The 22,201-nt window shown below is 41.9% G+C and overlaps 1 protein-coding gene across 2 annotated transcripts; it reads left to right on the forward strand.

Moving 5' to 3' along the window:
* The first annotated feature begins 655 nt into the window (after window positions 1-655).
* Window positions 656-10,764, forward strand: ythdc1 (YTH N6-methyladenosine RNA binding protein C1). 2 transcript variants are annotated; one of them, XM_063478974.1, is made up of 16 exons: window positions 656-827; window positions 2,355-2,456; window positions 2,712-3,001; window positions 3,073-3,469; window positions 3,563-3,625; window positions 3,729-3,823; window positions 4,170-4,278; window positions 4,382-4,499; window positions 5,176-5,260; window positions 5,333-5,487; window positions 7,646-7,725; window positions 7,858-7,894; window positions 9,270-9,309; window positions 9,559-9,624; window positions 9,815-10,006; window positions 10,101-10,764. In XM_063478974.1, exons 1-16 carry the CDS (start codon window positions 800-802, stop codon window positions 10,287-10,289), a joined length of 2,046 nt encoding a protein of 681 aa, XP_063335044.1. In that variant the 5' UTR covers window positions 656-799; the 3' UTR covers window positions 10,290-10,764. The 2 variants fall into 2 exon arrangements, with proteins under 2 accessions (XP_063335044.1, XP_063335045.1); XM_063478975.1 differs by having other exon boundaries at window positions 3,076-3,469.
* The last annotated feature ends 11,437 nt before the right edge of the window (window positions 10,765-22,201 follow it).

The raw sequence follows: 22,201 nt of genomic DNA on the forward strand, positions 1-22,201 counted from the left end.
CATTGTCTTTATCTTGGACAACATCTACCTCTCAGACACCACCCTAACGGAGTCCAGCTACATCCCCACAACATTACTGGCCTTGTGGATCTGTTTATTTAGTTCGTTGGCATCTGTGAACCTCAACCTGCTGCCCCAGCATGCAACAGCATAGAGGATAGCACTGACCACAACAGAGATACAACAAGATAACATCAATTAGTAGGGATAGTGAAAACGTCTGTTTACGTTTGTTAGTCACTTGGCTATGATAGTAAACAGTAGACACTGATGTAGCTTACTGAATCTTTTGGACTGTGTTCAGCACAATATTAATTAGTCGTTGTCAATTGTTGATTTGTCCTATTCTCATTGCATGACGAATTATAATGGCTGTTTGGTAGCTGTTTGCATACTATAAATAGGGGGGGCGGGGACAGAGGGAGTGTTCGCCTGGGGCGCCAAACAGGCTAGGACCGCCACTGCTCCCCTCTCTGACACAGGTGTGTTCTCGGGTGTACCTGCGACCTTTATGCTCTGTGATGTGGTTTCTCCTGGTTATCTGTGTGATGTGGTCACGTTCAGGTTTGGGAAATCCCGTTCAGCCCCCCTCTGTGCCCTGTGCAGACTCAGTGCTCCGGCCCGGCAGGTGGCGGTGTTCACCTGTCGGCTGGCAGCAGTAGAAGAAGAAGACGCTACTGTTAGACAGTCCGCCATTTGCTGACCCTCGGATCCTCCGGTAGCTTCTTCTTCCCCACAAATCTGCTACAGCTACACCTTCACCTGAAGCGGTACCTGCGCGCGCGGCACAGCGGCGGTGATGGCGGCCGACCGGCGCGAGGACAAAGGTGAGTGAGGAGGACCTTTGTTAGCATTAGCATTAGCCACGAGCTGCCTTTGTTTGATGCCGCTCGGAGCGGATCGTTAATCGATAATAACTATGATGATCGATACTGAGATATTGCCCTGCTGCTGACGGGCGCGTGACCATTTGATGTGTCGGTGCGTTAGCAGCTCGTGTTTGATCCATCACGACGCTGATGAGCGGCTCGCTTTCACTGCATCAGACTCCGATCAGAAAACTGCTGATTTTACAGCTGAGGCCGCTTTAAGCACGCCTGAGAACAGGTGGAACCGGAACCTAGTTCGTTTTGGGCCACAGTAAGCTCTGACGTGTTCGGGGGTGAGGGGTCAATGATTTGGTCGATTTTAACGACACATCTGATCGCATAAAAGCGAACTAGGGGAGATTGTTTACAGGTAAACAGGCTGGTACAGAGCCGCTGCCCTCTGATTGGCTGAGACGTGTGGCTAAATCCAGCAGTGATCAGAGGAGCGTAAACACGACGAGAGAGTTAACGAGTCAGTTTCCTCTGTTTACCTGCTAAAACACCATGGTAATTGATGCTAAATCGCTCATATGGACAGGGCCAGGTGATGTTCAGTTTCCTCTGATGCTTTTATGGGCAGCGGAGATTTTGTTTGAGCAGCTTGTTCCTGAAAGCTATGAACAAAGCTCCAGATTTATTTCTTATAGGTTTTTAATCACTATTTTATCATCATTATCTGATAATAACAACATTTGGAGCAGGGGACACTCACAGGGATTGTTTTGTGTTGATGAAGAGTCATGTAATGTGTGCACATACTCAAAGCCTGAAGGAGAGAGCCTGGTTTAACAGAACATGTTTATAACCACCTTAGGTGATAGCTGAAGTCTTTGACTGGAGCTTTAGGTGGCTTAATAAAACCTAACTCGAAGAAAACCTGGATCTGAACCCTGTGTGAAGGGTTAAAAACAATAAACAATAAATTGCTTCTTCCTATTCAACTCCATTCGCTCCGTTTCCCATTCAGGCCAGCTTTTTACCAAGTCAACATTCTACTTGCATATCACGACACTGATGTTGATTATGTGTAAATATGTAGGTTACCCATAATCCTTCACTCTGTCTGTACCAGAGCTCAGCTGGTTTTTAGGGGCGATACAGATATGTTAGTGTAACATCGATGGGTCTCTCTAACATTCATGTGGAGTTAGTTATGAGTCCTTTCCGACATGATATGTTTACAAATGTACTTTTATTGGGTCAACAAATTGTGGACTACTTACTTTACATTGTCCCCGGCTGTGCCAAGATGAACTGATTGTTGTTTGTGGGGTCCAATAGGTGTGCGGTTTCTCTAGGTTTACTTGTTAACTTTCATTCTTCAGATGTGAGAAATCAAATCTGATATATCAGCAGGTGTGTCACACAGGCTTTGGTCTATAAATACCAACACAGACAGACAATAACAGAGTCCTCCTTCAGCCTGATCAGCCAGGTGTGCGTTTCCTGTCCTTCTCACATGTGTGTGTGTGTCTGTGGTTTCAGATGGAGAGCTGAACGTTCTGGAAGATTTACTGACTGAAGCTCCTGATCAAGATGACGAGCTGTACAACCCCGAGACAGAGCGTGACATCAGCGACAAGAAAGGTACAGACAGTACTAAAGAGAACACTACAGACAGTACCACAGACAGCACTACAAAGAATGCTACAAACGGTACTACAGAGAATACCACAGACAGTTAAAGAAGATAGACAGTATTATAGAGAGTATTTTAAAGGTACTACAGATGTTACTATAGCCTGTTAAACATACTGACACTACTAGACAGTATCACGAACATTCCTGACCTAAGTTATTAAAAATTGTGCGTGTTATTAAGCCCTCATCGCTGTCTGTCAGGTACGAAGAGGAAGAGCGAGCGTTCTGACAGCCAGGATATAAAGAGGCTCCGCTCCTCGTCAGGCCACGGTACTTCTAGGTCATCATCCTCCAATAAGAGAGCTCCAGGGCCATCTCTGTCCTCCTCTAAAAAGGCAACGAGCCCTCGCGGCCGGCACTCCACCACTTACCGTCATGAGTATTATGATGAACGAAAGGGGAGACGTGGGGCCCGAGAGGTGACCAGGAGCCGTGGAGGAGAGGACGCAAGACGGCGAGAGTCCCAGAGAGGCCTGGAGGGTCTGAGTCAGGTACTGCTTACACTAAAAGTATACTTTTAACGGTTTCCAGCCATTCGTATTAACTTCCTGTTTGTCTTCAGAAGTTACGCCGTGATGAGCGGCGAGCAAGTCCCTCCCCCCATGTGGAGGAGAACCAATCAGAGGACGAGACAGGAGCAGAATACGGCTCAGAACAGGCATCGGGCAGCTCCTCCCCCGCAGCTTCCCACGTAGAGGAGGAAGAGGAAGATGACCAGGAGGAAGAGGAGGAAGAGGAGGAAGAAGGTATGGAGGAAGAAGAAGAGGAGGAGGAGGAGGAAGAGGAAGGAGAGAAGGAGGAGGAGGATGAGGAGGAAGAAGAAGAGTACGACCGTCGTGGTGGTGAGGGCAATGACTATGACACACGTAGCGAGGCTGGTGATTCACGCTCCGCCTCCTCTGTCAGCTTCTCTGATGATGGCGAGTCAGCACACTCAGGCTCCGCCTCCGAGGCCTCAGGTAACCATAGAGATAGTAATGTACATTTTTCTCTTCAAGGAGAAAAAAAAAAAGATGACGTAATGTTTGAAAATACTGCTTTTATTTTGAAAGGTTCAGAAAAGAAGCGGGAGAAGCTGTCATCGTCGGTCCGTGCAGTTCGTAAAGGCATGGAGAGTAAGGACAATATTCCATGGTTACTTACCCGTTACTCCACTTATACCTTTACTCTACTGAGTTGGAAGTAATCAGATTACAGCTACTTCCTGTGTTGTTGTAGATCCAACAAGCAAGCTGCGTTATATCCTGAGAGATGCCCGATTTTTCCTCATTAAGAGCAACAACCACGAGAATGTGTCGCTGGCCAAAGCTAAGGTACACGTTGACCCCCTCGCTGTTCCCCATTGTTCCCCTTTTCAATCCATGTCACCTCCCTCATGGTTCCAACTGTCATTTTCTGTTGTCACCCCGTGTCCTTGTGTTGTTCCCCTCATTGTTCCCTCTTTCCCGTGTCTTCCCCAGTGTAGTTTGTGTCGTTCCTCGTGTTGTTGCCTGTTCTCCCCTATGTCATTCCTTGTTGTTCCCCTCAATTTTCATCATTCTCTATCGTTCCTCAGGTGTTGTCTGTGTTGTTCCTTGTGTTGTTCCCTGTCACCCCCCTGTGTTGTTCCCCGTTTTGTTCTGATAGCTGAGGATGAATTGGTGTTTCTGGTGTTTACAGGGTGTTTGGTCGACACTGCCGGTGAACGAGAAGAAGCTCAATGCTGCCTTCCGCTCAGCTAGGAGCGTCGTTCTCATCTTCTCTGTGAGGGAAAGTGGAAAATTCCAAGGTATGAGGAAAAGAGGTTTTCAGTATCATATGTCGTTGTCTGTTCACCTTATTCACCTTATCCTCTTCTTAACTCTGATTGGTCTGTTTTGTCTTGTCCTCAGGTTTCGCTCGTTTGGCGTCAGAGTCTCATCATGGTGGCTCTCCGATCCACTGGGTGCTCCCTGCTGGAATGAATGCCAAGATGCTGGGAGGAGTCTTTAAGATTGACTGGCTCTGCAGGTAAACAGCTCCATCCAGTAGGTTTATACTCCATTTCTATTGGTTCCTGGTGAGTGTTTGACTTCTCCTAGACTGATCTCGGTCTCCGGTTCTGATTTTAAATTTTATGGACAAAATTTTATGGATGAACTGGGTGCAGAGGGTATTGGGTCGATTCTGGGCTTTGACCAACAGATTGAGGATATTGGCTTTGAAAATAACTACCTGTGAAACGTGAAATCCCTGGCTGGCTGGCTGCTGTTTGGGGTGTGTCCATGTCTTAGGTCAGCTCTTTAGCTTATACTTCCTGCAACCTGAAAGTAAGATGTACTCTAGAGTTGCTCCCCTGGTTTGATGTAGAGTGAAATCAACGTGTACGTTTCTATAAATGTGCGTGCACATCGCTTTTAATGCACCCCGCGTCGGCCAGTCGTTTGACTTCTACATAGATTCACTGAGCTATGTTTAGCTCCCCCCTCTTTCACGCCAGGAGTCGCCACAGCAGGCTGCTCTGTGTTTTTGGGTTGGTGGATTTTGGGACTCTGCCTCCATGACGTTTGCTGAAGGTGTGAACCTCTGGAGCCACCTCTGCATAGATGTAGTTCACGTGTTGTGTGATGGTTCACCGCTGATGCCCTTGCTTGCTGCTTGCTGGCTACTTCATTCAGTGTTGTCTTCTTTTTTATTTCCTTTTCAGGAGGGAGCTTCCTTTCATTAAGACCGCCCACCTCTCCAACCCCTGGAACGAACACAAGCCGGTGAAAATTGGACGTGACGGCCAGGTCAGCTGACTGTTCTATTACGAATCATGTTTTCCTGTTCTATCACATGATGCAAATCTGTGTCTCTTTCAGGAGATCCAGCCGGACATTGGTGCTCAGCTCTGTGCCCTGTTTCCTTTGGATGAGAGTGTGGACATTCACCAGGTGGCTCGCCGCATTCGTCACAAACGTCGCACACCATCGGAGCCGCGGCCTCGGGGCCGACCACCACAACGTGAACCGGGAAGGTTAGCCAATCACCAAGCTCCTCCTCCCGCTTCCTGTTCTTCTTCTTCTGCTGTGACCACGGCGCCACCTGATGCTGGACGACGGAGACAGCCGCTGCCCTTAGCTGGCGGCTAGCTTTCCCGTGGCTCGCGTTGCTGGCTCTCTGGTTGTTATTTTTCCAGTCTGGAGCTTCCCGGAGCGAAGCCTCACTCTGCGTCTTTGGTCGAGGTGTTAAAGTCAGGCAGGAAGTGAAGTCCTCGACAAGCGTTAAACAGCTGACGTCACAGAGGAAGTTTAACCCTTCACTTGAGTTTCATTTCCTTTGAAGTGTGAGCTGAGCAACATCTCTTTGTTTTATTTTGTAATTTTTAGCTGAATTTTGTTTTGTTTTTTTTAGGTCTGTAGTCTTTACGTAGCTGAGCTGAAGTTTTGTTGTTGTTAAATTTGTCCTTTGAAGCTCTTTGTCTTCGCAGGATTTTGATACTTCAGAGGTTAAAAAGTGAAAATTTTTAGCTGGACTGAAGCTGACCCTTTCAGAATAAAAGCAGAAAGGACGAGCGTCACTGGCTGGACTGACGAAGGAGAGGGTGGGAGGGTGAGCGAGGTAGAACTAATAAAGGAAGTAAGGGAGCATCTGAGACCCCAATGGACTGTTTCAGGTGTTTGACCGGGTTTTACAGGTTGGTCAGGAGGGGGCGGGGCCTCTGGACTGTATCCACTGAGGTGTGGTGAGTCTAAAGGGGAGGGGCCTCAGGACTGTATCCAGTAAGGTTGTGTGTTGTGGCAAGGCCTCTGGACTGTATCCAATGAGAAGTGTGGTGTGTTGGGGGCGGGGCTCCCTCTGGTTGTATGAGGTAAAGTTGCAGGTGCCTAAAAGACTGAAAAAAAAAAAAAAAAAAAAAAATACCCCTGGACTGAAAAAAGTGACCCCTCCCCCACATGAAAGGACAGTCATGTTCCCCTCTTCCTCCCCTCTCCTCCCACTGGCACGCACACACAGGACGGCGAGCTGGTTGTCGATGTGTGTGTGTGTGTCGCTCTGATGGACGAATGAAGTGAGCATAAAATTAATCGAATGGACGGAGCGACAGAAAGACGACGCAGTTTGTCATTTCTGTTTAAGGACTGTTGCTGGTCTGGAAGGGGCGGGGCAGGGCTCACGGGGCGGGGCTTTGTGTATTGATTGACAGGACTGCACCATCATCATCATCACCCCTCACCTTTTCAAAATAAGAGGGTTTATAAAAGCCTTTAACATGGACTGATGAGGAGAAAAACTGTTTTTTTTTTTTAAGTGTTGCCCCTCCCTCATACGCAGCAGAAGCGGTATGTTGTCCCTTTCAGAGGTTCTTCTTCATTTGTTCTTTTTTTTTTTTTTTAAATTGTGTGTGTGTGTGTGTGTGTGTGAGACTTTGTCAGACTGCAGATTCTGTTTTCATCCTTCAAAGTGAAACTTTTAAAACAGGAGATTCTGTGTGGACATCAGTTGATTAAAAATAAGCCAAAACAAATTTGGAACAGCACTGGAATAGGCCCAGAGCACAATGAGAATAGGATCGGTATATGGTTGGAACCGGATCAGAACAGGGCCTAAAAAGGACCAGAGTAGGGCAGGAACAGCACCTTAATTCAGCCAGAATGGGAATGGAACATGATCTGAACAGGGCTAGAATAGGACCAGGACAGGATTGAAACATGTTCATAATAGGACTGGAATAGGATCAGAACAGGATTTGAATAGGGCCGGAACAGGGTCTTTACCAGCGTCTGACTTTCTTGCGTTTAAACATCATGTTACAGACAAAGAAGCTGTTTCTACGCACAAATTGAAGGTGTCACCTGGTGTAAATGTCCAAATCAGTCTGTCTTTATCCTCAAAGCTTTCTGTTACTAGACCTGTGTGATATCTGATTCGTCCAGGTGAGAGCATAGCAGGTAAGCGTCAGGTGAAGTCACAGGTGAACCACACAGAGCGGCTGATTGTGTTGCAGTTCGAGTTTGTGTGTGAAAACGGACTTGGGGGAGGGTGGGGGATTTCTTCTTGTGTTGGAGTCTGATCTGAGGAAGTATCCGGTTTGTATTGGTCTGTGTGTTTGTGTGCGTGTGTGTGTGTGTGTGTGTGAGATGGAGTGTACCTGAGTGCATGTGTGTGTCTTACCTGTGGACTTGTTTATGTAGGCGTCGACCCGAAGAGTATGACCTCCACGGCAGGAAGCGACCGCGACCTGACGGTCCACCAGACTTCAGCCAGCGAGCAGGTTAATGTGCAGCTTCCATTTAAACAGCTGACTAAGACTCAGATTTTCAGGTGCAGGTGTCGAACACACCTGTTACCTGAGTGTTTGCCATTCACTGTCACCTCAACCGAACTTTATGTGTCGTGCTTTTAGGGTTCATCCAGGACCTGAGGAGCCAGCCAGTGGACAGGTGAGACACACCTGGAATCGGGTTTCTTCTGTATTCCTCTTAGACCCTGAGTTGATGTAATCAGACTGATATTAGAAACTTCATCACATCTTCAAATGTCTTTGACCAGACATCCAGAACAAACGCTGCGCTGTTCCTCCTGAATCTGAGTTTCAGCTGACAGCAGACTCTCCTGTACCCAGTCTTAGACTTTCCAGGTATATCCCCAGCTGTGATCCTTCTGGTTCACCTTATTACAAAGGGGATCATCACCAAAGTCTGTCAGTCCAGAGTTACTGGTGGGTATTTCAACCAAGACTGGCGCATGACATGCAAGAACTGGGGACAAATCCAGGAAGTCTTTTAGCTACTGTGATGGGCAAGTCATGCACCTGATCTGCAGACTCTGCTTCCTCTCTGGAATGGTTTGCAGAGGAATTTAGGAGATCCTCAGAGGTGTTCCTCCACCTCCAACTATACGTCCAGAGTATTGCAAGCTCAAAAGGACTCTATTCAGCTCGATAGCTCCTCTGTTGTTCACCATATGGTTAAAGGGTTACCAGACGACAGGTACCAACCACTTTACAGCCACAACTCCATGCATCATCCTCATTTGATCCAACTCTCCATCAGGTGGTGATCAGTTCACACCTCAGCTCCTCTCCTCACCTGAGGCCTTAGATCTGGTGATACAATTACAAAATTGATCATTAGATCTTCCACCTCGGGCGTCCTGGTGCTACATGCACGTATGAACACCCTTATGTTCAAACATGGTGTTCGTTATAGACAAACCAATAACAAAACATCACTCAGGTTCAGGACGAGCAGGTCATTCTTCCCAATCGTGCCAGATCGAGGTGACATTGTTGTTGCCCTTGGCAGAATTAAAGTGGAGCTCCTAGATGTTTCTTGGGGTGAGGTGCTGCTCTGTGCTCAGTCAAGGAAACAACTCTAGTCCATGAAGGAACCCCTAAACATCCAGGTGCCGAACTCCAGTTCCAGAAGCTGAGCTGGCTTCTCAGCCTCACGTGCTTGCTCGGGTTCCTTCCATACCACAAATGTGACGTCCTCCATTCCTGTTGTCGGCATGGGCTGCTGGGACCGGGCTGCTGGGACCAGACTGCTGAGGTCTGCCCCTGTGGTTGGCGCCCAACTACCACGGCCACGGCAGGTGGTCTATACCCAACCATCACACCCAGGCAGGTCCTCACAGACCCACAGGACCGCATCCAGGCTAAACTCGGCCACCTACAAGTCCCTTCATATATTGATCAGAAACTCCTCCACCATGATAAAGTGAAGATTCAAAGGATCTAAACTTTCATCTTGAATTAAAAAAAATAATAATAAAATTTGAAAGTCTGAATTTCTCATGAATCTGTTCTCTTTCCAGGCGATTTTCTGGCGTAAGACGAGACGTGTTTCTTAATGGGGTGGGTCCAAACGTTTCACTTCATTGATTAGTTATCACTTCACTGATTGTTTATTGATTAGTCTGATTAGTATTGATTAGAGGTGTGGGTGAACATGAATAAAACTGTAAATGATTCAGTCTTTCCATTAAAAACAGCCCGTAATCATCACAAATATCACATGCAGATCATTGCATTTCAGACAGGAAGAGGTTTTCTTGTGTTTAGCTGTGTCCTTACCTGTGTTCACCTTTGTCCTTCTTGTTTCAGTCCTATAACGAGTATATGAGGGATTACCACCACAGTGTCGGCCCCCCAGCGCCCTGGCAGACTCTGGTATGAATAGGTTATTAATCACGTTCTGATCGATTGTTCCTGCCTGTGAGGGATGATGAAAACATGGATTTTACCTGGAAGCAGGAAACTGTTTCTGTGTTTTAAGATGTTGCCTGAGAATTTTCAGATTAAAAGCCTTTATTAAAGTCACTACAGACTGATCTAATGATGATGCCACGTGTGTCATCAGGCGGGCTATCCCGGCGTGGAGCAGCCACCCCCACACCATCCACCCTACTACCACCACAGCCACCCACCGCCTCCCCCTCACCAGGCCTACCACCATCATCACCACCCACCCCTGCCACCACACGAGGCCCCGCCCCCTCGCTTCAGAGATAAGCAACGAGCACCGCAGCACCGCGCCTTCACGTCCAGCCCAGTAAGTTCACTCAGTCCAATCAGGCGTATTGATTAGTGATCAGCACAGCCTCTTACTGTTTTTTTGTTTTTGTTCACCCTCCTCCATCATACAGCACGACTACGACATGCGAGTGGACGACTTCCTGCGGCGGACGCAGGCAGTGGTGAGCAGCCGGCGGGAGCGAGAGCGTCAGCGTGAGCGTGAGCGTGGTGGCCCGCGCCGTGACAGAGAGCGAGAGCGAGTGAGGGATAGAGACAGAGAAAGAGAGAGGGACAAGGAGAGGGGGCGGTACCGCAGGTGATCTGATGACATCACTTCCTGGCAGCCTGCACTGCTTTTTTTTCCCTTTTTTTTTCTCTTTTTTTTTTTTTTGGCAGCCCGCACTATTTTTGACTGGTTTGCTGTTTTTGTTGAAAATTATGAATTAAAAACAAACAAACTGAGTGATGACATCATCAGTTTTATGTGAATAAAGTGAAAACTTGTACAAAGAAATATTTGGTCAAAACCTTTATTTTGGCAGCCTGTGTGTGACTCCTGGTGCAGTGCCAGACTTCCCACAATCCTCTGTGTTCATTTTTTTAATGTTTTGAGAGTCTGGTGATGCCCAACGTGAGGGTGGAAGCAATCTAGACCCAGTACTCAGATCTAAGATAATGGAGAGCAAACTTTTATTATGAACATGTTTCTGTAACAATTTCTCATTTTATTCTGAAAAGCAGTGCAGTGTTTCCTGTTAAAGCTTTCAAATTAAATGTTTTTAAGTATGAAACTCATCCTGTTTCCCTGTTTTCTTCACTTCCTGTTTGGGGAGTTAGGACGCACTAAGTGTGGCTCCTTGCACATCCACGTAACGCTTCATATTCCTGCTTCCTCCCAGGAGGAGCTGCACAGTGATGACTGTAGGTGACCATCATCATCATCATCATCTGGTCCAGTCTGTAGTCTCCATGATAGTAGTTGTGTGCATTTATGCAGTTTTAACAGCAGTTTAGTCTCCAAGTGAAATATGAGCTGTTAGCCACAATAATTAAAGATGAATTGTTCTTCAGATGAACTAAAGTTTGGTCCGGGTGTATATTCAGGTGAGGATACCTGCCTCAGAGAGTAGTTTTGATACGTCACAGTGGGCGACCAAGGGGCAAGATCTGGAGCACCATTTTCGGGATCACCATTTTAAGATCATCCAAATTGGCTGCAGGACATGCAGCGTGTGGATAAAGCATCAAACTGTGAGACCTTCTTCACCTCGTGGTAGTCAACACAGAACCGTGTAGACTAAGGATGTTCCTGGACTAATGTCTTAGTCGACTAACCATGGAAAAAAGAATTTGACTAATCGACTAGTCTAGCGTTAAGAAACACTCAGATATGAAGTTACATTTGAGAACCGTTTCATGAAAGCAGACAACAACAAAGCTTTTAAACCATTAATCACATTCTTAAATAATGAACCATGATGCTTAACTGTGCAGCATCTTATGCATTAGCAACATTACATGTTATACTCCAGACAGCCAGGCAGAAAAACACTTCAAACTAGAAAGTGCATTTTCTGAAGAAACTGCAGTGTGAATGCTTGAATCTGAATGTGTGCACTGAAATGAATTAATTGCTGAATTTTAAGTTAAAAATGTTAAATGAGATGAAAAACACAGAAATTGTAACCTGAAAACAAAAGTGCTGAACTGCTAAAAGCTGACATCCACAGAGAAGAAGTTGGAAAATAGCTGAAAATGTTTTAAATGTAAATTAGAAAAACCTAATTAATGAGAAAAGAATATTTAGAGTCAGAAAACATCTGAATGAATATTAAAAGTTCATATTCTTTGAATCACTGAATGACTAAAATGTGATCCCTCCACTTGGATCCACACAGTTTAAAAAGTTTACATCTCTGAGCTTTGAAAGACATGCTGTTGGAAAGAGAACAACAATGGCTACGTTTTGAGGGTAAAATGATGGCTGTAGAGCAAACACTGTGGACACAGCAGCAGTTGAAAGAGAAGTGTTTAAGATGAATCTTGGCAGAGTGAGAGACAGAGCTCGTTAGGCAGGCAGGTGTGAGCCTGGTTGCTATAGTGACTGCACCCAATGGCTCCATACACACGCTCACAGACATGCACCTCACTTTTGCTGCTTAAAATGAACAGAAAAGTCAGGCCGAAACAAATCGCTCCCAAATGAAAAGTACAGGTCGTATTGACGTGTGAGCGCCAACAATGTCCAGTCTACCTAATTCTCAGTTTTCATGCCTGTGGAGTTTATTATATGGACGTGGTGACAGTGGAAAGACACCATGCTCTTCTGATTTTCAAACGAACCTTCTGAGCCATTTTAACATTAGAGTCTATGGAAGAGTTGGAGGGAGGAGGCTGTGCTTTGGTGACATTTATGAAAGAACCATAACACCTAGTACAATAGTAAACACATTGGATGAAAGAGGACAGCGATGGCTACGTTTTGAGGGTAAAATCATACCTGTAGAGCAAACGCCGCGGACACAGCAGCAGTTTTAAAAAAGATTTTAAGATTAATTTTTTTGCTCCTCTCACTCTACCAGTTGAGCTGTCTCACTCTAGCCCAACATTCCGTCCCATACACACCCATTATAAACTCTGAAACGGCTGAAAAAACATCATGAAACTTAAACTGGAACTGAAGAAAAAGTATAATAGATATTGAAAAGATAAATACAAGTTGAATAGTTGAATGTCTTGTCTTCGTTTTAAAGTTTGAATGGTGGCTCTACGTCAATGTATGTGGAAGTAGTTACAGTTTAAAGAGGAGTAAGTTGAAGGAGAATTTGAAGGGTCTCCCCATTGAAATACATGGGAAATTTTTGTTGAAAAAAGTTGAATAATTTTAAAAAATATAAATGTTATAAATGAAAAAAACACAAGCAGTGATGTCCAAAAGAAGAGGAATCTAACGGTGTTTGAATGGTTTTTCTAAGTTGAACGGTTTTGAAGGAGATAGAGTACAAAAAACGCATGGAATAGATAATAATAAAATAGAACTAGAAAGTGCATTTTCTGAAGAAACGGCAGTGTGAATGCTTGAATCTGAATGTATGCACTGAAATGAATTAATTACTGAATTTTAAGTTAAAAATGTTGAATGAGATGAAAAATACAGACATTTGCACCTGAAAACAAAAGTGCTGAACTGCTAAAAGTTGACATCCACAAAGAAGAAGTTGGAAAATAGCTGAAAATGTTTTAAATGTAAATTAGAAAAACATAAGAAATGAGAAAAGAAAATTTATAGTCAGAAAACAGCTGAATGAATAACTAAAGTTCATATTCTTTGAATCACTGAATGACTAAAATGTCATCCCTCCACTTGGATCCGCACAGTTTAAAAAGTTTAAATGTCTGAGCTTTGAAAGACACGGTGTTGGAAAGAGAAGAACGATGGCAGCGTTTTGAGGGTAAAATGATGGCTGTAGAGCAAACACTGTGGACACAGCAGCAGTTGAAAGAGAAGTGTTTAAGATGAATCTTGGCAGAGTGAGAGACAGAGCTCGTTAGGCAGGCAGGTGTGAGCCTGGTTGCTATAGTGACTGCACCCAATGGCTCAGTACACACGCACACAGACATGCACCTCACTTTTGCTGCTTAAAATGAACAGAAAAGTCAGGCCGAAACAAATCGTTCCCAAATGAAAAGTACAGGTCGTATTGACAAAATTCTTTCACCGTGAGCGGCAGCAATGTCCAGTCTACCAAATTCTCAGTTTTCATGCCTGTGGAGTTTATTATATGGACGTGGTGACAGTGGAAAGACACCATGCTCTTCTGATTTTCAAACGAACTTTCTGAGCCATTTTAACATTGGAGTCTATGGAGGAGTTGGAGGGAGGATGCTGTGCATTGGTGACATTTATGAAAGAACCATAACACCTAGTACAATAATAAACACATTGGATGAAAGAGGACAGCGATGGCTACGTTTTGAGGGTAAAATCATACCTGTAGAGCAAACGCTGCGGACACAGCAGCAGTTTTAAAAAAGATTTTAAGATTAATTTTTTTGCTTCTCTCACTCTACCAGTTGAGCTGTCTCACTCTAGTGGCAACATTCCGTCCCATACACACCCATTATAAACTCTGAAACGGGTGAAAAAACATCATGAAACTTAAACTGGAACTGAAGAAAAAGTATAATAGATATTGAAAAGATAAATACAAGTTAAATAGTTGAATGTCTTGTCTTCGTTTTAAAGTTTGAATGGTGGCTCTATGTCAACGTATGTGGAAGTAGATACAGTTTGAAAATGAGTAAGTTGAATGAGGATTTGAAGGGTCTCTCCATTGAAATACATGGGAAATTTTTGTTGAAAAAAGTTGAATAAAATTAAAAATATAAATGTTATAAATGAGAAAAATACAAGCAGTCATGTCCAAAAGAAGAGGAATCTAACGGTGTTTGAATGGTTTTTCTAAGTTGAACGGTTTTGAAGGAGATAGATGCACAAAAACGTACGGAATATGATATAATAACTAGAAAGTGCATTTTCTGAAGAAACTGCAGTGTGAATGCTTGAATCTGAATGTATGCACTGAAATGAATTAATTGCTGAATTTTAAGTTAAAAATATTGAATGAGATGAAAAATACAGAAATTATAACCTGAAAACAAAAGTGCTGAAGTGCTAAAAGCTGACAATTACAGAGAAGAAGTTGGAAAATAGCTGAAAAGTTTTTAAATAAAAATTAGAAAAACCTAAGAAATAAGAAAAGAAAATTTAGAGTCAAAAAACATCTGAATGAATATCAAAACTTCATATTCTTTGAATAACTGAATGACTAAAATGTGATCCCTCCACTTGAATCCATACAGTTTTAAAAGTTTGTGACTATCAGCTTTGAAAGACACGGTGCTGGAAAGAGAACATCGAGGTCTTCGTTTTGAGGGTAAAATGATGGCTGTAGAGCAAACACTGTGGACACAGCAGCAGTTGAAAGAGAAGTGTTTAAGATGAATCTTGGCACAGTGAGAGACAGAGCTCGTTAGGCAGGCAGGTGTGAGCCTGGTTGCTATAGTGACTGCAGCCAATGGCTCCATACACACACACAGACATGTGCCTCACTTTTGCTGCTTAAAATGAACAGAAAAGTCTGGCCGAAACAAATCGCTCCCAAATGAAAAGTACAAGTCCTATTGACAAAATTCTTTCACCGTGAGCGGCAGCAATATCTAGTCTACCAAATTCTCAGTTTTCATGCCTGTGGAGTTTATTATATGGACGTGGTGACAGTATAAAGACACCATGCTCTTCTGATTTTCAAACGAACCTTCTGAGCCATTTTAACATTGGAGTCTATGGAGCAGTTGGAGGGAGTAGGCTGTGCATTGGTGACATTTATGAAAGAACCATAACACCTAGCACAATAGTAAACACATTGGATGAAAGAGGACAGCGATGGCTACGTTTTGAGGGTAAAATCATACCTGTAGAGCAAACGCTGCAGACACAGCAGCAGTTTTAAGAAAATATTTTAAGATTAATTCCCCCCCTGCTCTCACTCTACCAGTTGAGCTGTCTCACTCTAGCGGCAACATTCCGTCCCATACACACCCATTATAAACTCTGAAACGGGTGAAAAAACATCATGAAACTTAAACTGGAACTGAAGAAAAAGTATAAAAAATATTGAAAAGATAAATACAAGTTGAATAGTTGAATATCTTGTCTTCGTTTTAAAGTTTGAATGGTGGCTCTACGTCAATGTATGTGGAAGTAGATACAGTTTGAAGAGGAGTGAGTTGAATGAGAATTTGAAGGGTCTCTCCATTGAAATACATGGGAAATTTTTGTTGAAAAAAGTTGAATAAAATTAAAAATATAAATGTTAAAAATAAGAAAAATAGAAGCAGTCATGTCCAAAAGAAGAGGAATCTAATGGTGTTTGAATGGTTTTTCTAAGTTGAACGGTTTTGAAGGAGATAGACTACAAAAAACGTACGGAATATATAATAAAATATAATAATAATAAAGATTAGAAGAACAATACTGTGAATGCTTTTACAAGCATTCACACTAATAACTAGAAAAATTTGCATTTCCTGCGAAAATGCAGTGTGGATGCTTTACAGCTGAAGCTGTCTGCTGAAACTAGCTGAAAAAGCTGAAAAGTTGCAGAAATTGTAAAAACTTTGCAGAAGCAAAGGAACTTTGCTAAAATGTAGTAACTTAGGAGAACTGTAATATCTTAGAGGAAACATAATACTTGGCAGAAATACAATAGCATAGCAGAACTTAGCAGAAATATTGTAACTTACCAGAAACACGATAACTTCTCAAAAATACAAGAAATTAGGAGAAATAGTATAAGATAACAGAAAGAATATATTTAGCCAAACATTCTTAAACATTACAGAAATACTATGATTTAGAAAAACAGTACAACAAAGCAGAAATGCAGTGATTTACCAGAGACACTGTAATATACTATGAATATTGAAATTTTGAATAAATACTATGTTTTAGCAAAAATACTCCAGTTTAGCACAAATATTGTAACATAGCAGAAATACTATTCTATAGCAGAAATGCTATATTTAGAAAGAAAAATATAATATAGTAGAAATACTATGATTTAGCAGAAATCTTACAATATAGCTTAATAACAATGATTTAGAACAGATACTATGATTGAGCAGAATAGTAATAACTTAAGTGAAAATATTGGAAAGGTAAAATGACAAGCTGAATAAAAAGGAACAAGGTTAAATTTGCTCAAAACTAATTTTTGTTCACCTGTGAAAAAAATAAAATAAAAATACATTTAGAAAAAAAAACAAATAAGAACAGCCAACAGATATACACAAAATCAAATATAGATACACAAATCACCAAATACACAGAAAATCAAATATGGGTACACAAATGTACAGAGAGAGACACACAGACAGGGTCTATGCCAGTCAACCAGTCTGAATATATTATATTTTTATCCAACAATGAGATGCTGCCCTAAAAAGGGTCTTTGTGTGTGTGTCTTTCTTTCTCTCTCTCTCTCTCATTCACTCACTCACTCACTCACACACTCACACACACACACACACACACACACACACACACACACACACACACACACACACACACACACAGCAGCAGCAGCAGCATCAGCAAGTGAACAGGGGCTGTTAACAGCATGTTTCTAGGTCAGTCAAACAGCTGTGAGCTTCTTAATTTGAATCCACCAATCAGAGAGGCTGTGTATTTTTCCCACCAAAACTGGTGCACTAAGTGCAGGCTCTTACAGCACAGAGAGAGACAGGATTTTTGCAGTCTATTTCTCATAGTGAGGACTCCCCTCAAACAAACAGCCATAAATTCCTAACTGTAGGGGCTAAAATGGTCGTTCTTAGACCGTTTTGTTCAGACATGGGAGAATCTTGAAATGTTGACCATTTAAAATAAAAATATGAAATATCATAGATATATGACATAGATGATTGGTTATCTAAGAAGCCACGAGGGCCCCAATATGCAAATTTGAATGTGCAAGCCCTCAGACATGATTGGTTGTCTTAGAAGCCATATAAAAAGCAGTAAAACTGTACTATGATTTGGTAGAAAAACTATAATTAATCAAAAATACTATGTTTGGGAGAAATTGTATTTTTTAGCAGAAACATTAAATGTAGTAAAAATCTTATGAAATAGCAGACATAGTATGATTTAGCAGAAATGCTGTATTTAGCACAAATACTGAAAAGCAGCAGAAATGCTATGACTTAGCACAATAGTAATAACTTAAATAGAAAAATTGGAAAAGCAAAATGGACAGCTGAAAAAATCCTGAACATGCTAAGGGTCCCTCAAATGTAATTGTTAAATGAAAAAAAAATCAGTAAAAAAAAGTATAACAGTCACACAATCACAAAGATGGACACATATAGAAACACACAAGCACAGAGAGACACACACAGGACCAAATTCAGTCAACCAGTCTAAATATATTGAATTTAAATCATACAGTAAGATGCTCCCATAAAAAAGCTCTCTCTCACACACACACACACACACACACACACACACACACACACACACACACACACACACACACACACACACACAGGGAGAGACAAGCAAGACTCTAGGTCAGTCAAGCAGCCTGGGAGCTGCTTAATTTGAATTCACCAATCAGAGAGGCTGTGTGCTTTTTCCCGCCAAAACTGGTGCACCAAGTGCAGGCTTTTACACACACAGACACAGAGAGAGACAGGATTTCTGCAGTGTATTTGTCATAGTGAGCATTCCCCTCAAACAAATGGCCATAATTTCCAAACCGTAGGGGCTAGAACGGTCATTCTTACACCGTTTTGTTCAGAAGAGATGGGAGAATCTTGAAATGTTGACCATTTAAAATAAAAATATGAAATATCATAGATATATGACATAGATGATTGGTTATCTAAGAAGCCACGAGGGCCCCAATATGCAAATTTGAATGTGCAAGCCCTCAGACATGATTGGTTGTCTTAGAAGCCATATAAAAAGCAGTAAAACTGTACTATGATTTGGTAGAAAAACTATAATTAATCAAAAATACTATATTTGGGAGAAATTGTATTTTTTAGCAGAAACATTACATGTAGTAAAAATCTTATGAAATAGCAGAAATAGTATGATTTAGCAGAAATGCTGTATTTAGCACAAATACTGAAAAGCAGCAGAAATGCTATGACTTAGCACAATAGTAATAACTTAAATAGAAAAATTGGAAAAGCAAAATGGACAGCTGAAAAAATCCTGAACATGCTAAGGGTCCCTCAAATGTAATTGTTAAATGAAAAAAAAATCAGTAAAAAAAGTATAACAGTCACACAATCACAAAGATGGACACATATAGAAACACACAAGCACAGAGAGACACACACAGGACCAAATTCAGTCAACCAGTCTAAATATATTGAATTTAAATCATACAGTAAGATGCTCCCATAAAAAGGCTCTCTCTCTCTCTCTCACACACACACACACACACACACACACACACACACACACACACACACACACACACAGGGAGAGACAAGCAAGTTTCTAGGTCAGTCAAGCAGTCTGGGAGCTGCTTAATTTGAATCCACCAATCAGAGAGGCTGTGTGCTTTTTCCCGCCAAAACAGGTGCACTAAGTGCAGGCTTTTACACACGCAGCACAGAGAGAGACAGGATTTCTGCAGTGTATTTCTCATAGTGAGCATTCCCCTCAAACAAATGGCCATAATTTCCTAACCGTAGGGGCTAGAACGGTCATTCTTACACCGTTTTGTTCAGAAGAGATGGGGGAATCTTAAAGTGCTCACAATTTATCATTAAAATATGAATTATTAAAGATATTTGACTTGTAATGCACCATAACTGAGTAGAGGCGAAGAAAAAACTGCCTTGACCAGTACTCAAACAACGCTTTCTAACTCTAAATCTATTTGGAGTATCGATATCATTCTTTCACCGTAAGAGACAGCAGGCTTTGGTGAACAGTCATGGAAATTTTCAGGTTTCTGTGGAAATCCATCAAAAAGATATGACGAGAGAAAAAAGTGCGTCATTTCCAGAGTTTGAAATCTGAAGAAATCTGAGCGAAAGACGAATTTCCTACCCTCAAACAAGTGTAACTCATCTCAGAAGGGTAATCGGTGAGAAAAAAATTCTTGAATTGTGAGCGTCAGGAGTGTCTGAAGATATACTGGGACAAGCCTCATGTTTTAACTTCGCTTCGTTAAGGAGATATGACGATTCGAATATGCCTCTCATGACAGAAATCAAGCGGTGATTTTGAACAAACTCTCCATTGACTTTGTATGGAGACTTTTCCGACCTTGTGTTGGTCTGAGGAGATTTGGCAAAATTCTATAAATCCCACAACAATGACAGTGACATTTTCTGAAAGCCAGCAAAAATACCTACGTTTTGATGTATAATTTGTGGAAGTTGAGTGAAAATTGAGCAAGTAGCAAGAAGTTGTTCGGACATGAAGAGAAGACTGCGAAACCTACAGTGGCACACTGAAAGCCAAGTGCATAGCAACCATAACAACGCATGTATTTTGTGAAAAATCACAAAAATGAAACTCAAAACTTAAAGAGGGATAAGATGAAAACGGTAACAGATATGAAAAAGTTGAATCATTCATGAATAGCCCAATAATTTGTGAACATTTTACAATTTGAATGGTTGTTCTAGGCAAAAGTATGAGAAAGTAGTTAAGTTTCAAAAACAAGCAAGTTTTAGCAGAATTGTGGAAGTTTCCCATTCATTTCAATGGGACAAATTAAAGGAAAAAAGCTTAATATTTTAAAAAGTATAATAGTTAAAAATACCAAAAGTCATAGCAGTCGTTAGCAGAAAAAGCTGAATAGTTTAAAATTTGAACGGTGAAAATCGGCTGAAAATTGTGGAAGTAGTTAAAGTCCAAAAAACGTACGGAAGCAACTAGAATAATAACTAGAAAATTTGCATTTCCTGCGAAAATGCTGTGTGGATGCCTTAACGCTGAAGCTGTCTGCTGAAAAGCTGAAAAAGATGAAAAGTTGCAAAAAGTTTATGGTGGTGTGAAAAAAAAATGCCTCCCTGAGGAGGATTTGAACCTGGCCCTCCTGGGCTCAAGGTAGAGACTCATCTCACTGTGCCAAACTCACTCTCACAAGGAAAGAGATGGAAAGACTGACAGTTATGGTGGAATGAGCAAAAGCGGCTGAGAATTGTGCTTATAAGAGGTGAAAAGGCTGAAAATTTTGCAGAATAGAGGTGAATCAGCAGAATTTCTGCATAAAAGAGGCAAAGAAGCAGAAACTTGCGCTGAAAAGAGATGAATCAGCAGAGTTTCTGCTGAAAAGAGTTTTTTTTTTTCTGAAAACAGCCAAAAAAGCTGGAATTTGTGCTAAAAAAGGGGTGAAGAAGCTAAAGTATACCAAATCAAAGTATTTGTGCCAAAACATAGTGTTTCTACCATATTGTGGTACTACTACATTACAACATGAATACGGATTAAAGATGAAAGAAACTGGCAACAAATTCCTCCACTACAAACCAGTCTGATACCACTTCTTTGCAGTGTTCACATTTTCACATTTAGTAAGGCACTACCCAAAAGGCGCCACAAGAGGGCACTCCAACACAAGAGATGACCTATGTACACTGATGCACTTAGCCTCCTACTTTGCCACTACGTAATACAGCGGAAATACAGTAGCAGAAATACAATGTTTTTGCAGAAACACTGTAATTTCACTCAAATACTGTGAAATAGCAGTAATACTATGATTTGGCAGAAATACAATGTTTCAGTACAAATACTATGACAAAGCAGAAATACTATGACTTAGAAGTAATACTATAACAAAAGGGATTCCTCAAAATACTATGAAATTGCAGTAATTCTATGATTTGGCAGAAATACTGTACTCCGTACAAATACAATGCTTTGGTAAAAATACTATATTTTGATTTGAACTCTATGATTTGAAAAAGATGAAAGCATTGAAAAAGGTGAAAAGGCTGAAATGAGCAGAAAAGAGATGAATCAGCAGAATTTCTGCAGAAAAGAGGCAAAGAAGCAGAACGTTGCGCTGAAAAGAGGTGAATGAGCAGAATTTCTGCTGAAAAGAGGCAAAGAAGCAGAACGTTGCGCTGAAAAGAGGTGAATGAGCAGAATTTCTGCTGAAAAGAGGCAGAATTTGTGCTGAAAAGAGGCAGAAGGTTCTGTATGTAGAAAAAGAAACACGATGAACCATGTGTGAAATAAATAAAGAAATGAAATGAAAGAACAACCTGATTCTGCTCAAATTCACCAATCAGAGCTACTGCCTCTGTTTGCTTCATTAGGCTGGGTACTTGTATGTATTTCGGTCCATATTAGAAAAGCTGCTAAAATGATAAAACTTTGCAGAATTGTAATAAATGATCAATATAAATGACAGATCTGTGATAGTGTTTAAATTTGTAATGAAAAAAAAATGTTGAAGCAAGGTGGGATTGAACCCAGGACCTTTGAGGTGCAGAGCCGTGTCATTACTGATTGCGCCACCTGGGAAGGGGGCGGGCGGCTGAAAAACAAATAGATCAGCAATCAGAAATAGATCGCGGTGAGAGGCGAAAAGCGCCGTTTTTTGGAGTTACAAAACGTCGTGTAACTCAAAAACTAGGAGGGCTAGCAGCACAATCTTTGTACTGGGTGAATCAACGGACTTTGCTGTAT

The sequence above is a fragment of the Pelmatolapia mariae genome, linkage group LG7 (genome assembly GCF_036321145.2).
Source record: "Pelmatolapia mariae isolate MD_Pm_ZW linkage group LG7, Pm_UMD_F_2, whole genome shotgun sequence".
Classification (NCBI taxonomy): domain Eukaryota; kingdom Metazoa; phylum Chordata; class Actinopteri; order Cichliformes; family Cichlidae; genus Pelmatolapia; species Pelmatolapia mariae.

Coding starts and splice junctions, on each gene's coding strand:
- ythdc1 (XM_063478974.1), top strand. CDS start 800: ATGGCGGCCGACCGGCGCGAGGACAAAG. Junction 2,457..2,711: donor TGACATCAGCGACAAGAAAG/GTACAGACAGTA, acceptor GCTGTCTGTCAG/GTACGAAGAGGAAGAGCGAG. Junction 3,470..3,562: donor CTCCGCCTCCGAGGCCTCAG/GTAACCATAGAG, acceptor TTATTTTGAAAG/GTTCAGAAAAGAAGCGGGAG.